The 17727-nt window shown below is 36.2% G+C and overlaps 1 protein-coding gene across 14 annotated transcripts in view; it reads left to right on the top strand.

The window, feature by feature from the left end:
• Positions 1–649: 649 nt before the first annotated feature.
• LOC124554703 (CTTNBP2 N-terminal-like protein) overlaps positions 650–17727 on the top strand; it is a 222296-nt gene continuing 205218 nt past the window's right edge. For 4 of the 14 annotated variants that reach the window (XM_047128326.1, XM_047128327.1, XM_047128334.1 and 1 more), the window contains exon 1: positions 651–1127. In XM_047128326.1, coding sequence (XP_046984282.1) covers positions 1002–1127 — 126 coding nt within the window. In that variant the 5' untranslated portion in view covers positions 651–1001. Of the gene's footprint in view, positions 1141–16467; positions 16559–17727 lie in introns of all 14 variants that reach the window. The other 10 variants (XM_047128336.1, XM_047128333.1, XM_047128335.1 and 7 more) reach the window with 6 other exon arrangements.

Below are 17727 nucleotides of genomic sequence, written 5' to 3'. Positions count from 1 at the left end.
TGGTCACATTTTATTCGTATTTATCGAAAAACATTTGCGTTTGGTTGATGCGAGGATGCGTTTTACTAAAATCTAACGAAAAATATTTCCATTTCGTTCAGTTCCGTACGGTGTACAAATAAATTTTAATTGGAGTTATAGCAGAACTTGGTTCGAAGCTTTTTGCGTTGTATGGTTAAAAATATTATATAAATTTAGTTTTGAAACTTCTTACTGATACGGCAATTTTAGTCACTTATTTCCTGAAAACAGGGCACATGTTGAATTCCTACAATAATATGGAACGTTGGATTGTGTCTGAACAACAAAATGTTCGGGAACTGAAGTCTCAAGCAGGGGACTGCGTTCATATATTACGGGAATCCATTCTGCGTCTAGAGTGACAAATATTTCTTCATAGTTTTATGTACATAACCCTGTATTTCAACTTGTTTTGGAAACACTCTGTTGTGCAAGACCTTTCCTGACGTCGTTGTGTAACAGTTACAACGCAAATGAACAGAAAACTGGCACTCTACCGCTCATTTCTTATTCATACTTATGTAGTTAAAAATAAAGTATGTTTCCATTTATAGACTGAAAAAAGGATGGATGAATATGCTGTAATTGCAGTGTTAAGCGTGGAGATTGCTATCTTCTGGTTGCTGTTTGGAATTATTTAAGTACGATGAAATACATGACAATTTTGACCATAGACTGCTATTCAGCTGTAATAAATATGATGCGTAATGGGTAGAATATGGGAATAAAAAACAAGATTCGACTGTAGCAAAGGTGCCAAAAGAAGGCTGCCAACACACAATTTTACGAAGTCTTTGTAGCATTCGTATCTTTGCCTAAATGCAAGTGAGATTGTGTCATGTGTATGGTGCTACTGGTGCGGTGGAAAACGTATTAGTGGTTGTGGGTGGTTGGGTGTGCGAAATGTGGAAAGTTCGATGAAACATGAGAGACAAAAACGCGTAGAACGGTGTCCGATGATCTAGGAAAGTGGTTTCAAAATGGCCACAAACACAAATGCAACAGCAGAACAAAGCGAAGTTACGATGACAAAGTCGCCGCACAATCGCCAAGAACAGACACCAAATTTTGAGCCACTTGATAAATCATCGAGTAACACTTTGAAGGTACCTGTATTGTGTATGTAAAAAAGAGTGTATATACGTTTTTCCTTGTGTATTCCTAATTGTAGTGCCACCTCAGGGATCTCAATTGCTGGAATCATGTAAATAAAAATTTAATAACTAACACTGCAAACGGTTAAATATTTTCGTATATCATACTACCTCCTCAGCTGCATTTTTCCAGAAAAACGGACTTTTGTTTCAGATCTAGACAAGAGTGAACTGTTGTGGTCGTGTATTTAAACGGATTTTTTTTTTTTTTAAATCAGTTCTTGACAAATTATTCTCATGGTCGCCTGTAGGAACGTATATAAAAAGAGAATACTCGCAGGGTTAAATATGTGTGAGAAGTGCACACAAAGCCACAGTTGTTGACATGTTAATTCTGAACTGTTTGTAATGAGAACATGATAAACATGTTAAGTAAGAACTTCCATTATTATTTTATTTACTCATGAGGATGTAGATAGCTTTTAGGCTACATAAGGCGGATTCCTGTTGTGTAGATACAGTAATCCATATCTGTTAAAATACAGTTATTATTGGCCAGTACATAACTGCATATTTACATATAGGTACACGGAAAGACACTTTTCATTCAACATATGGAAGCTATAAAGCAAAATTTACTGTAAACATTAATGATGGTTGCTACTCGTACAAGCGTTTACGAGTTACAATCGTTTATAGCTAAATTGAAACATTACTATTCAGTTATTCAACAGCAATGTAGAATGGTTTTTCTTTTCAGTCAGTGTTCTATAACCTTTCGGATTTTTTAAATTGCCTGCTGCCGCACCTCCCCCTGGTAATTTCTTAATGAGTTAATGCTGACAGTTCTATTAGGATGTGTTCCATATGAATGAACTGTAGTAATGCAGTAAGCATCCATTTTTAATCCCAGAAATGAAATTAGGCCTCCTAAATTTCATCACAATGTTGATCCATATGCACTTCGAAAATTTTTTATTCATCTGTGTAACAGTTACATTTTGCGCCTCCCTCCCTCCCCTGGGCTTCTGCAATTTTAGCAGTTGAGGTATACATACATGTTATACAAAAAGATTAGATTAGATGTTCTTTTCATTCCAATTGATCTATAGCGTGGAGATCATCCAGGATATGGAACATGTCAAAAGAACAAGAATACACAAGAAATATTTACAAACAAATTTCAGCACACTACTATACCTTTCAGAGCTCTCAGGTGATGGAAGTGGCATGACAGAAAAAAAAAAATTCATTTATGATATAATAAACACTTAATAGAAAAATCATTTTACAACATTTATTTACAGTTATCACATTACTACACTGAATTTGTTTGCTATATTGAACAGTTTTTTGAATTTATGTTGCTGTCTTGATTATTGACTATGAAAAGTGCATTAAATTTGAAGTACATTTTGCTATGGTATTGGTCAATCTGATCCACAACCTTTTTCATCTTCACATCCATTGGCTATGCTACCTTGCAACTAATTTGTCATCATTCCCTTTTGCTCTCTGCCAATTATGTGTTCCTTCTTATTATTATTATTCTTTTCCCCTCAGTGAAATGTTAATGTTGTGTTATTCAACATATAACCTTCTGTTTACTGAGAAAGTGCTATATATAAAATGCTGTGTACAACACCTGTTGTATATATGTAGAATCTGTTCATTTTAGTAATCATCTCAGTACTTTTACACTAGTTGGTGTCAAAATATTAGTTAATACACTTCCCAACTTTGATCAGATTTTCTTGTTTGATACACAAGGACTTGGAAATGTGGGTTATAGAAACAGTTGCATAAAACATTTTTCACACAGATGTGCAAATTCAAAATAAATATTGTATTTGTTAAAAAAGGAAAAAGGCTTGTTATTAAGACGGTCCACTTAAAGGTTTTGTGTGCAGTGTACTACTTAACATTTAAATTTCCAGTTTAGTTCACGCTGCGAACAATCGAAAGGGATTTGTGGGTAATAAGGAAAAAAATGGAATCCTTATTTGTAATTTTCTAAATTATCCCAATGTTGTCAGTAATTTTTGTCGGTAAACATCTCCACCTTTACACTATATAGCTCCATTCACCCATCACAACCAAAGATATAGAAATGTCCATGTTGAATAAAAAAAGTCTCATTGTATTTCACCTTATTAAGTCATTGGTTATTTCATTTTTATCCATTAGCCAAACATCATGTGTGTTATTTTGATGAATTGTGTCATATAAAGTGTACATAATCCATCAATACTCTGCCATTCAGGCAACTTTTGTGTGACATACTTATGTATCTTATTGATACCAGTGATTCTCTTATATAGTTTTGCTTTAAAAATCTTGAGATTAAAGCTCATTTTTGCCAGTGTTTGCTTTCAAATATGTTTCCCAGAAAGGATTGTGGCTTGAGCAAACACAATTTTCTTGTTTTTAACCCATATGTGTTTGGGTCGACAGAAGCGTCTGATCCGACGCGTCGGCTTTGACCCGTGACGTAAGGGTGTTGTGTGTGACGTCACGACGGCGCGGAGTTTGGTTTGAGTGTGGCTGTCTCCAGTTCTGTTTTATCTTATTTTATTTACTTTTCTGGTCTGTTCGTTCTATCTCGTGAGATTTTTTTTAAAATTTAAAAACACTTATTACTTATTTTAATTATCTGTTTCCTCGAATTTCTGTTTTAGTTTATTATATTTATCTTTCTGATCTGTTTGTTCTATCCCGTGAGATTTTTTTTTTTTAAAAGACAAAAAACACTAATCAGCTACTGAAGCATCTTTATCTTCTATGGGTTGCAGGGGTTACGACCCCTGGGGTGGTGGGTGGGTATTCATGCATGGCTGTCTTCACTTACACGTTGTAGCTACGCAAGGCGACTAAATTTGTTTATATTTAGTTTGCCCCCCACCCAAAACACCTCATTTCCCGCGCTTGTCTCATTAGGCTTCTTGTGGAAAGTGTGTGTGTTTGTTTTTGTTTCCGCCATATTTGTGATGTCATGGGTCAAAGCAGACGGGTGGGATCGGACGCTTCCGTCTTTCCATGTGTTTCAATGAAGTATCAGCATCATCAGTGGTTTCACTTTATTTTCCGTCAAATAATGAGTAAAAATGTGTGTGATACAGTTCTAGTATTATGGTTATTATGTTCATAGCTTTTTAACAAAATACATACTTTAATAACACATATTGATGTTTCTGAAGCTATCTGTCTGCAGTACCGCAGATAATTTTTGTACAATTCATCATCTGCAGCTAATTTTCATTATAGACATAACATACTGTTCAATAGACATAATGTGCTGTAAAGACATCCTAATTAATTGCGGATGAAAAATTGTTCAGTCAGTATGGCTTTAAATTTACAGTTCACCTGTGTGCAATATGGGGAACTGGTTAAATCACTGAACATTCATTTCAAAGGACAAGAATTCAAAGTCCCATCCAGCCAACCATTTTTATTTACGTATTTTTTTTTTCTCTCTCCTGTAGTCATTCATTTGCCTTGCCTAAAAGACCTTCAACCTCATGCAAAAAAGGTAATTGCAGTTCTCTTTTCTGATGATGCTGATAACTAAATAAGTGTTACTGCAAAGGGATAGTGAGGGTGGGGGGATGTTTCCTACAATAATTGGGATATTTCAAGAGGTCTTGAATATATTCTGAGTAGAATGTTGTGCCTAAGATACCATGGATAACAACCATTGTGTGTCTGTACAGGGGAAGAAAAAAAGGTTTCTTAAAAGACTGGTGTTTAGCTGCAGGCTCAGCTATCGTTTCATGTTAGTGTCTAGTTTGGTAAGTGGAAGAGGGGTTGATTACTTGTTTTATTGGAATCTGTGGTGTGGTGAACTATTGGTGGACTGAAAACTGGCTAATCACAGCGTAAGATGTAAATGCTGTTGGAATGCTTAAGTGTAATTTTACACTTCTTAGCTGGCTTTGAAACACCTGGAGGTATTCGGAAAAGTTCAGAGCAACGTCATCTATGAGAAACTAGGGATGGTCATTACCTTCTATACTGTCTAAGACACAGCTTAACTGCTGTAAAACTTGTAAACAGCTACACACAGATGCCCATGATGTGTATGATTTTATAGCTTGAACTGTAGTGTCAAAGACATTGGAGGGAGACTTTCTTTGTGCTTGGGCAAACTACATTGAGCCATATTTATGTTTTGTAAAAAAATCTTGATTGATGTAGAGTCATAAAGCTAACACATTTTTCTCAGGAAAGTGATTTGAATGTGAAACACTACTTGGCAGATGGTTCATTGACCCATATTTTAACTATTCCTCTACCATTCCACTTATGAATAGCACATGGGAAAAACAAACTTAATTGTATCAGTGAGAGCTCTTATTTCCATTATTTTATTAAAACAGAAATTTCTCCTTATGTAAATTGGAGTCGGCAAAATATTATTGCATATGCAGGAGAAATTTCATGATTCATTCGTTGTGAAAAGGTCCAACCACAACAAGAAATGCCTTTCTTTTAATAATTGCCACCCCGACTTGTATTTCATATCCACAACACTCTCTTCCTTTTTTTTGTCCTCTGAGACTCCAATCTGTTGAGGCTCACATACCATGGAACAGTACTTCAGAAGAGCACCATCTCTAATGACTTTGTTGTTGATGGGATGTTAAACCCTGATCTTCCTTCCTTCCCTACTTCCAGTAGGGGATGAGAATGTGTGATGTAGGCAAGTCTTTAGTTTGCTTTCCCCCCACAACATTTTCTATGTGATCTTTCAAATACAAGTTGTTCGTAATTGTAATCTCTAGGTATTCAGTTCAATTGACAGCCTTTAAATTTGAGCGATTTATCATGTGTGATAAATGTAACAGATTCCTTTTAATACTCGTGTGTTTCACCTCACCCTTTTCCTTTCTTTAGAGTCAGCTGCCACCTTTCTGCACCATGCAAATATCTTGTCTAGATCATTTTGCAATTGGATTTGACTTTCTGATGACCTTACTAGAGAGTAAACAGCATCATCATTTGTGAACAATGTAAGGGTGCTGTTCAGATTGTGTCCAGAATAATTTATATATTTTAGGAAGAGTAAGAGAGCCTCTAACACTGCCTTGGAAATTCCAGTTATCACTTCTGTTTTACTTGACTTCTCTTGTACTTGATGACATCCCATCAGTTACTGGGAACTGTGATCTGACAGGACAAATTCAGTTGCACAACTGTGGTGATACACCATTAGACACCCAATTTGCTAAGATGCTGCTAGCAAAGAGCAGTGTCAAAAGCCTTCTGGAAATCTATAAATGTGTAATCATTTTGAAATCCCCTATCAGTAGCACTCATTACTTTGTATGAATAAAGAGGTAGTTGTGTTTCACAAGAATGTTGTTTTCGTAATCTGTACTGAAAATGTCAATAGATAATTTTCTTCAGCCTTTTAGATGACTCACTACAGAAGTGCACAATTCAATGTATAACTAGAGTGGTTATTGAAGTGTACTCTTGTTACAAATGCAATTAATTGACTTCATTATAGTGCTTTGGGCGTTTGGTAATCACTTCTGCAGAGTATGTAGTTGAGCCTTAGGAGGTATTGATATTACTGCAGTACATTAATATTTTTATAGTTTGTAAGGGAATGTTTTCATTTTGGTATTGTAAATGAAAGCACAACCCCAGTTATGGTAATATTTATCTTAATCTAGTTGAAAACAAATGTTTCATATTGGTTGTATTGGAAACAATATACAGAGTGTGTTCAACTGACAGATGCAGTGGTGGTACTGCACCTTTCTCTACTAGTTTTCTGCTGTTCCTCTTCACCATTGTTTTGTTCACAGTCTGTAGTTTGGTTAGTAGGAGTCTCAATTTTAATTTCTCTCTGTGTGCGTCTTTTATTTTTGTTCGCTTTGCAATATGTTATTAATTTAAGTCTTGTATTATGTGCTTTATCTGCTACAGCATTTGCCTTCTTGGGACTGTCTTGCTTTTTTCTATTATCTAACCTTTTAACTGACAGTCACCATTGTGTGTAATTTATTTCAGTCTATATATTTACACACTTTGTTGAGGTATTGTTGTCATTTAAATTCACTGATTGAGCCCCACTTCCTCTGCACAATTTGAAGTATTTTAATTTTGTATCAACAGTTAATCATGGTAGTTACATTGTGATAGTCTCCATAGTTCTTGTTACTGTTGCTTCGGAGATCATGATTTCGTTTCTTGGTGTCCCCCTTTTTTTTGTCATAATGGTTAAGTGGAAAGGGAAAGAGATATATTTAAGCCCCAGAAGCTTGCTGCAAAATGGCACAAACAAAATTGTTTCTCATTTTGTCAAATGCAGATGAATAAAAACAGTCAGCTTTTATCCTTTCCGCTCCATCACCACACGGCACTTGACGTTGCGGATGCTGTTTTGCACTCCAATGTCGAATCTGACTGTACTATGCATCAGTGCTGATAGTACTCCCCTCCAAGGAAGCCTACATTAACTCGGTGTCACTCTCTAGCAGTTGTATTGAGAAAAAAGTTGTAGTTATTAAGTTCGAGTTAGTAGGTGTGAAATGGCTAGTTCCTCATGCACAGTAATGTCTGAGGAAGAGATTTTAGAGAAATATCTTAGTCAAAACAAGAATGACAATGTTTTTGATGATGGTAATGATTCAGTGAAACAGTCTGAGTGAAATGACAATGGAAATGGTCTACACTGGAGACTTCCAAAAGTATCGCACAGTGAAAAGTTTTGTAGTGTAATGCATATGTAAATATATTTGAATCAAAGTGCAATTTTTGTATTAATGTATACCCTAATTGTTGGCCAGTGGCCTAACTGTTTCCACAAAGAAACTCTCACAATTCTCGGTGGTGCATAGGCCATCCAGGGTGGCTGTAATTTAAATAAAAGTGCCCGGAGACACCCTATGTCTGCATTATGAAGTCAAAGCAGAGTCTTGAGAGTCTTCAAATATCTCACAAGGTTTTCTGTTGGAAGCTGAAAGGAAGATGTGGTCTTGTTTGTTAGTTAGCTTCCCCACCTAAACTTACTGCTTCCACTCCTAAATTTATGTGACATACCGTAGTATCTTGTTTTGATCGTGCATTAAATATGTTGTCTTTAAAACTCCCATGGAAAATTAAGAGGATTTTCTGGCAAGAATCATAACTTGCAATATGCTTACAATGATTCCTGGAGTGACCAGATGTGACAACGTATTTCAGTGATGTAGTTGCAGTGCAACTGCCATGTCATTTTTAGTAACTATTGTAAGCGTAATTTTTATTCATTCAGCCCATATTTATTATGAAATTTAAAGTTTCACTTTGTGGAATAAGGCATTCGACTGAACCATTTTTTTGACCATCCTCTATATTTTCTGTCATTTCCTTTTATTTGTTGATTGACAAGAGATATAAAAGCTGGCAGATGCACAAACGTGTAGAAACTGGTACTACTACTTCAGCAAAAGAGGATTCATATTTTGAAAGTGTGGGTTTCCGGTCTCGTTGTGCTATGTGTGTTTTATTTTTATAAATGCAGGAATTGAACTAGTGTTTAAGAATTAAAAATGTGTGTTACAATCATGGTGTTATAGAATGAGATTTTCACTCTGCAGCGGAGTGTGCACTGATATGAAACTTCCTGGCAGATTAAAACTGCGTGCCATACCGAGACTCGAACTTGGGACCTTTGCCTTTCGCGGGGAAGTGCTCTACCATCTGAGCTACCCAAGCACGACTCACGCCATGTCCTCACAGCTTTACTTCTGCCAGTACCTCTTCTCCTACCTTCCATACTTTACAGAAGCTCTCCTGCGAACCTTGCAAAACTATCACTCCTGAAAGCAAAGATATTGCTGAAACATGGCTTAGCCTGGGGGATGTTCCCAGAATGAGATTTTCATTCTGCAGCGGAGCGTGCACTGATATGATTCATATATCAGCACACACTCCACTGCAGAGTGAAAATCTCATTCTGGAAATATCCCCCAGGCTGTGGCTACGCCATGTTTCTGCAATATCCTTTCTTTTAGGAGTGCTAGTTCTGCAAGGTTCGCAGGAGAGCTTCTGTGAAGTTTGGTAGGTAGGAGACGAGGTAGCCTACTGGCAGAAGTAAAGCTGTGAGGACAGAGCGTGAGTTGTGCTTGGGTAGCTCAGATGGTAGAGCACTTGCCCGCAAAAGGCAAAGGTCCTGAGGTCGAGTCTCGGTCCGGCACGCAGTTTTAATCTGCCAGGAAGTTTCATATCAGTGCACACTCCGCTGCAGAGTGAAAATCTCATTCTATAACACCATGATTGTAACACACATTTTTAATTCTTAAACACTAGTTCAATTCCTGCATTTATAAAAATAAAACACACATAGTGTGTATTGTAAACTACTGTGGCTGTCTAGAAATGAAATCTTGCCCTTGGGACTTATGTGAAGAGCTTGTGTGAGAGCCTAAATTAACTACAATACAACTGAAGTGCAGAAGTGAAAGAGGGACAAACAGCGATGACAGCTGTCGGCAGATGTAAAGGTGGTGTAGGGCAGAATGCAGTTGATAATACTGCACTTGGGTAGTGCAGTTGCTGATAAAAATCTCTGAACAAATGAGTAATTAGTTTCATGTGTTAAAATATCACATATTGAGAACAGCATTGTTACCAGATTATACTGCTAGTCTTTTTTAACACATTTTTTAGGTCGTTCTGTTGCCCTTCTACCTATTCAGTACAAATTTTGCAATTGCTTTTGAGCTGATTTCCCAATGAGCTAGATACTTGACATTTTAAAGATAGCTCAGAACTGATGACAGTGCAATAATGTGAGGGTGAGAACCACCTACCTTTGATAGGGTGAAAATGGGGTGACAAGGAAGCATAACGGAGTTCCTGTAGGATGGCTGTGCTTAGCAGATTGCGCCACAACCTCTACAGGCACACTGTGCATAAATTCCCTGCTGCAGAAAGAGTCTATGACAGTCTATTCAATTTATTGATGCAGCTCTCTGACGCCGTGCAATTTCTAGCAAACTGGGTGCACGTGTAACTTAGAACCTGGAAAAAATTACTGTGACAGCAAGCCCCCTCCCTGAATCCCCCCCCCCCCCTCTCTCTCTCTCTCTCTCTCTCTCTCTCTCTCTCTCTCTCTCTCTCTCTCTCTCACACACACACACACACACACACACACACACACACACACACACACACACACAAACAACATGCAGCCCTATGAGTTTGTGAGGATGTGAAAACCTGGTACAGTATCAACCAAACTTGGTGTATACCTGACTTATTTTACTACTCTTTTTATTAACTCACTCTCATGTCTGTTCATTAGGTAGAAATTTTCCTATTGGTTTTAAATTAACTTCCCAGTGAGTTGGACACTTGTAACTTTCAGCATATTTCAGACTGGGATGACAATGCAATATTAAAGCACTTTTCTTGTGTGGTGTGTGGTGGAGGGTACATTGCATATTGCTGCCATTCCCCCTTTTTCCTGTTCCAGTTGTGAATGGTTTGCAGGATATAAACAGTTGCTGGAAGCCTACAATGTGAACTTGAACCATTCTAATTTTTATCTTCAGTCTTTTCACAAGATAAATATGAGAGGAGGGAGTATATTGGTAAAATAAGGTGAAGAGAAACTGTAATAAACCTGAGTTTTACCAAGTCTCTGTTGTAATTTCATCAAGATGTTGGAAATTGATTGAAAAATTTTACATGGAAAAAATGGAAATAATTATTTATTTAAAATGTAATTTTTAATATGTTTTATATTGGATTAAATGGTATAAAATAATTTTCCATAAAAAATTAACACTCACAAATTGTCAGAACTAACTGTAATGGTTAGGATTCTGTATGAGATTACACAAAGTTATTTTATACCATTTAACCTACTATAAAACATGTCATATTAAAAATTAATTTTTATTTAAATAATTATTCTATTACATCTATTTGTTAACTTTATCCATTGAGATGAAAAGTTTGAACTTCCAGAAGAAGCTATTTTTGTTTCCTTTAAGATTCAGTAATTATTTGCATTTTGCGATCAGGTGAAGTCTGTGAAGCCTGCTCACATTATTTACTTGCAGAGTAACTAAAAGTGCATTCTCTCGGTGCTGCCCTTTTTGATGATGATCACTAGGGATCAGTGTTTCTGTGATGGATGACATTTCATAGCTTTCAGATACCTGCTACAGTTTTATTGGTAATGCTTCCAGACTTGAAACATGTACATTTTTAAGAAATGAATTTGATGATTTTAGGTGCCATAACTGATACTTCAAAGGCAAAAGTCATTGGTCTAGTCTTGCTAGTGAATGGGTAGGTTGCAATGTTTTGAGACATTAATAGATCCTGAAGTTTTTTGCCTATGAAAAGCCAAAAATTACAGTCAAGAGTGCACAAACTTAGTTTACCAATACAAAGTTGCTGCCCAGACAATATTTTAAACAGACCTTACGCCGTCAGCAGCACAGTCATTGATGTTGTAAAGAGAGATTGAAAGCAACATACACAAATCACAGTGGTCATCATAAATGAATCCATCTGGCAGGGGTAGAACATTTCATTTTAATGAAATAAGAACAAAGTTGAACTGAGGTGTTACACCATGCTATAAATGGTGGTTGATGTGATGTGCTGAGAGATTGATGGTGACACTGAGTGTCTTGCAGTGATACCCTTTGTAACTTTGCTGTTTCTGTCTGCTCCACATGACCATCTTCATTGCTGTCTGGAGGTAATGTAGAATGATCAACCTGTTTCCGAGATAACCAAAAATTAGGTTCAAATGACTCTGAGCACTATGCGACTTAACTTCTCAGGTCATCAGTCGCCTAGAACTTAGAGCTAATTAAACCTAACTAACCTAAGGACATCACACACATCCATGCCCGAGGCAGGATTTGAACCTGCGACCATAGCGGTCGCTCGGCTCCAGACTGTAGTGCCTAGAATTGCATAGCCACTCCGGCCAGCCAAGATAACCAATCTCCCTGTAAACTAGTGCTGTGCCAATGCTGTATTGAGCATTTGTCTTTCCCATCAAGTGTAATAATTCCTATTGATTCATTAAAGAGAGAGTCTCTGTCTGTTGCCCTCTTGGGTTGAATTTTTTCTTTCAGTATCATACTGTAATTATATAGATTGCTTGTAGAGTTGTTGTCCTACCCGTAATTTGTTGCTTTTTCTTTTTTGCGAAGAAAATAATTTAGTCATTTAGTATTCTGCTGTGCAATAGACAGTTGGGGTAGGGAGATGGGTACAATTACCTATTCTAAAAATGGTCTACAAATTGTAATTTAAAATTCATCTAATTAGAAATAGATGTCTGTCCTTTTTGTGACAAACAAGGAACAGGTGCAAAAAATTTATGTGAGGGGCCATTCCATACCAAGAAGTCCAGGAAAAAAAAAATGCTTGTTTGTCCTTCCTCAAAAAATTTGGTATTTACTGGATGAATTCCCTAATGTTTAGAGAACACAAAAAAATTTTTAAATTATTTTTTGTTTGTCATTTAGAAACAGTGGTCATTTTTGTTTCAAGCCTAAAGCAATTTTTTGCATTTGCAAGCAGCTGCAGTTTTTTGAATTATTCAGTAATGGATTGCCCTAGGCTTTTCAAATAAAAATAATTAAATTGAACACACCCTGGCCTACAAATTAAAACCATTATCACCTAACTGAACGTATTTCTTAATATGTTTTTAATAGCTCAAGGCTATCTAATCTAATCATTGTCTGGAAATTTAAAAAAAAAAAAAAAAAATCATTTTTTTTTTACCACCAGTTTTCAAAGGAATAGTAAATTGTGAGCCTCAGTATTTTTTGTGCTTTTATGCTGTATAGTATAGTTCCTTTTTATAAAGTACCAATGATGATAAGCTTATACCTAAAAAATACATATTTTAGAAAACAGATTTTTGAAGTTGTCATTTTTTTCTGCAGTATCTTTGTTAGAGGACCTAATAAAAACCTGAGAATTGCAGATGTAATAAACCGTTATGATATCAAACATCAGTATAAATTTCAACTTTCAAATACAACTAGAAGTTATGAAAAAAAATTTCAAATGTGAGTCAGAAATACATTTAACATTTGTGATATTAAGGCTGATGGAAAAAGTCAGTTACATAATTTAAACACATTAAATTAAAGTAAGAAATGATTATTTGCCGAAAGTTTCGATAGGCTAGGACACAGCATCTGCAAGTTTGTACTGTAATGGTGGTTTAGATAAAGAATTTTGTCTCACACAAGGAACTATAAAAGAAAAGTAGAGTCAATGTGCCATATCCTTGGTGTGTTGCTTGCTATTAAATTAATGGCTCTGAGCACTATGGGACTTAACATATTAAATTAAACAAAAAACCTAAGTGAAGGAAAAAAAAGCTTGTGCCATGAATGCAATAATTGAGAAAGTGGCAACTCTTGCGAGAATGAATTTGGAAGTTTCATTTCAAAAGGAAATTTGCACTAAACTAGATAGGAGTTCTACAAATGCACCAACTGAGCGTGATGATTTGCTATGTGGCAGAAACTAAATGCCGTATTTCAAATAAAGAGGACAAAATGATGATTATCTATTGCTAAGTTCTTGGAGTGAAGCAAAAGTTTATGATGAATTTAATGTGTCAGAATGTTTGGTTACACTAACGAGACAGTCAGTAAAAGAATAAGGCATTTTACCGGCATTACGAAGAAAAGTTCATCTAATTTGATAGCCGAAAACACAGTTGTAAAAGTTATTAGGTTTTATGAAGATGACAACAGCCGTTTGATGCCGTGCAGAAAAGATTTTTTTATCCTGTGAAGGGAAAGAGTAGTAAATTTCAAGGAAAAAAGTTTAATATTGTGTTAATTAAATGAAATGTTCACTGAATTTAAGAGGGAAATCCCTGACATTAAAATTGGAAAGTCAGTATTTTGTGGGTTGAGACCAAAATAGTGTACTATTGCAGGGGCATGTGGCACCCGTAACACATGCGTTTGTTTGTATCACCTGAGTGTAAAGTTAATGATAAATGAGGCCAATCTGAGACTTGACCATAAAGATCTTAAGCTTTACTTGACATGTTTGAAGTGTTGGTAGCTAACCTTGAAAATCTGAAAATTCATCATGTTATTGCCAGAGCTCAAAGTAAATTTATGAAAGATCTTGGCAGTTGATGGATGCTTAGTTCCAGTCGATTTCTCTGAAAAGTATTCCTTTGTTGTTCAAGACAAAGTTGAAGGTTACCACTGGGTAAACAAATAGGCCACAGTTCATCCATCTGTGTTCTGTTATAAAGATAGAGATAAACCAGAGTCACAGTTTTTGTGTCATAAGTGGCCACTTTGAACAGAACAGAACACAACACAACACAACACTACAGCAGAACACACTTTTCAACTGCAATTAACAAACTACATAGAACTGCACCACTCTTTCACGAAAAAACTGACCTACTGCTCTGATGGTGCTGCAAACCAGTGAAATAAAATAAACCATACCATCTCCTTTCACAAAAAACATTTTAGACTTGGTGTAGAGTGGCACTTTTTACATCATGGCATGGGAACGTGGTGTGTGATGGCGTCGGGGGCACAACAAAGCGAGCTGTCGCAAGTAGTTGTCTGCGACAGACCTATGAAAACAGGTAAAAGGTATTACCTAAGTTTTTGTAAAATGTGAGAAAATACAAGAACTCTACAGCAATGTCTTGGAGGAAAGGTTCAACACTTGTCACAAGAGTAAAAGCACTTCATCTTTTTGTTGTTTTATACCCCAGTCTCACAACTTGCTCAAATTGTAATTTCATATCAACATCCCAATAGTGTGTCTCCTCAGTGTGGAAAACTAGTACCACTGACACCTTTGTCTTTACATTGTGGCTTGTGTTTATAAAGAACAGTTTTGGATTGCCGTATTTGATAGAATTGGTTGTCAAAACCATGATGTGCACGTTACATTTTACCACCCACCAGGACCAAAGATATCGCTTAAAAATTTGAGAAGGATCAACTTTGGGTTGAAGCTCTCTATCTCTATCTCTCTATCTCTCTCTCTCTCTATCTCTCTCTCTCTATCTCTCTCTCTCTATCTCTCTCTCTCTATCTCTCTCTCTCTATCTCTCTCTCTCTCTCTCTCTCTCTCTCTCTCTCACTCTCTCCTGGAATTAACAACTGTGACTGGGCTAAATTTTAACCTAATGTCCAAATTAAGTGAAGAAATTTCTCAGATGTTCAATGAACAACATAGTAAATTCAAATAAGATGAGAACAATATAACGTAATTAGTTGGCTCATTTTCAGTATAAAAAATAACAAATAATCGTAGATATGTTTAAATTAGGTAATTGATATACTTTATACCATTAGCCTAGATATTGTGGATGTTAAAAAACTTTTTTTAATCATATCAGTAATTTTTCATAACTTCCAAGTGAATCTCAAAATTGCAATTTGTACTGAAGTTTGCTATTGTAAAGGTCTTTGAAGTGTGTAATTTCCATATTTTTATCTGGACCCCTGACAAAGATATTGCAGGCCAAAAAAGGAAAAAAATTCAAAAAATCCATTTTTTAAAAATGTGTATTTTTAAAGTGTAAGCTTCTCACCATTGATATTTTATAGAAAGTAACTGTGCTAAATAGTGTATTAGCCCAAAAGTATTGAGGCTGAGAAATTACTCTTTATTTGGAAAACCAGTATCAAAAATTGAATTTTTTTTCATTTGTGACCAATAACTTTGAGCTACTAAAAATGTTAAGAAATGCATTCAGCTAGGTGGTTTTAATTTGTAGGCCACAGTTGCTGAACTAAATGCTTTTTATTTGAAAGTCCCAGGGCAACCCATTACTGAATAATTGAAGGAAAAAGAAAAAGAAACCCTCAAGTGGTATGATGTGACCCTCAGTTGTAATACTCTCTTTAATATGACCCAGATTACAGCACATACTATCCCATTCTTTTATGTTCTTTATTGTTCCCTATGCCTTGTAATCGCCCTTGCTTTCTGTTCCTTTAATTCTGTACTTACGGCATTCCCATGATGATACTGTTTACATTGCCATGTTCTGACAATTACTTGCCCCTTTTATTTCTTTATTTTCTGTGCTTGATTCCCAATCTTACCACTCACCCAGCTCTTTACTCATATTAATCTAATCTTTATCATTATTAACTTCAATTTTATACAGTAGAAACTTGTCATCATGCCATTGAAATATGCTTCATTCTACGTACGTGAGGTTTATGGACAGTTTTATACTGTTATAACGTTCAGGATTTGTAACTACTCAAGATTGTCCTGATCTATTACTGCCACCTGTGCTTCTAAGTCTTGTTAATAAAGTGCATAAAATATGTGATATTTGATCTGAGCTTGGTGCTTACAGGTTTTTCCCCTTCCCTCGGGCTATCAGGGAGTGGAATGGAAGGGATGAGATGTAGTAAAAGTGCCAGACTCTTTCTTCCACACATTTCACTGTGAGTTGTGGAGTATTACTGTAGTTGTAGTGTGACCTAAGTTTCTCATGATCTTATTGTGGGAAAAATTCAATTGTACCTTGACAGAATTCAGGTCTTAGCACTATAAGCAAAGGGTGTGTTAGTTATAATTCTTATTACCAGAAGATTTCTTCACTTAAGAGGTTGTGTGCACAAGTTAAAATATTTGGACATAACTTGTCAACCGGAGAGAGACATCATATAGCATTACTGATAACAAAGATGGACACTAGGTAATGGACATACGATTGTAGTGGTAATACATTCGTAAATATAAACAACTTTAGGAAAATAATTATTGTACTTACAACAGTCCAGTTTAACGTAGATTAAATGCTGAAGTCTGTATGTAAACAAGGTACAGTAGAGTCCCGTTAATCCAAACTAATTGGGATCGGACCTTGTTCGGATTACCGATTTGTTCATATTAGCCGGAATTATGGTAACGAGTATCTAGAATGAAGTATACCAAGCATATAAGTAGGTACATCATCGCAACAAATGGGAACAAGTGTGGGAACAATGACTCACTCTCACTCCCTGCCATTGTTGTTGTGCATTGTTGAGATCTTTGTAGTGCCTGAGGTCAGTGCACTGCCAGTTGACTCGCAAAGCACTTGGTTGTGTTAATTATTGATCGCTGGCACTCATAGTTGTATTGTATTCGTTCAGGTGTAGTGGTGTACGTATTTTCATCATGAGTAAGCAGAAACATACAACAATTACTCTCAAAGAAAAACTGAATGCTTTGAAGTGGATAGACAGTGGTGAGAATGTATCTAAACTGGCAAAGGAACTGGGTGTTGTTAAAGCAACCATTTGTGATTGGAAGATGAACCGAGTGAAGCTTGAACAGTCCTGTGCAACGTCTTCGGGAAGAACACTCTAAATTCGACAGACTTTGAAACAGTTCCAGTATGATAAAGTGGATGAAGCTCTTTTCCTTTGGTTTATGCAGGATAGAGAAAGGGGAAATGGTTATGAGTCTTTTAGTGAAAGTACGGGTTGGTTGTACAGATTCAAAAAACGTCATGGAATCAGTCAGCTAACAATTACTGGAGAGAATCTTTCTTCTGTCCATGATGCAATGAAGGAATACTTGGGTGAGTGTGAAAAAATGATAAGAGAGCGAAAGTATTCTGCCCAAC

Source organism: Schistocerca americana, chromosome X (assembly GCF_021461395.2).
Source record: "Schistocerca americana isolate TAMUIC-IGC-003095 chromosome X, iqSchAmer2.1, whole genome shotgun sequence".
In the NCBI taxonomy this organism is placed as follows: domain Eukaryota; kingdom Metazoa; phylum Arthropoda; class Insecta; order Orthoptera; family Acrididae; genus Schistocerca; species Schistocerca americana.
The sequence above is the reverse complement of the archived record's forward strand: the minus strand, read 5'-3'. Positions and strand labels throughout refer to the sequence as shown.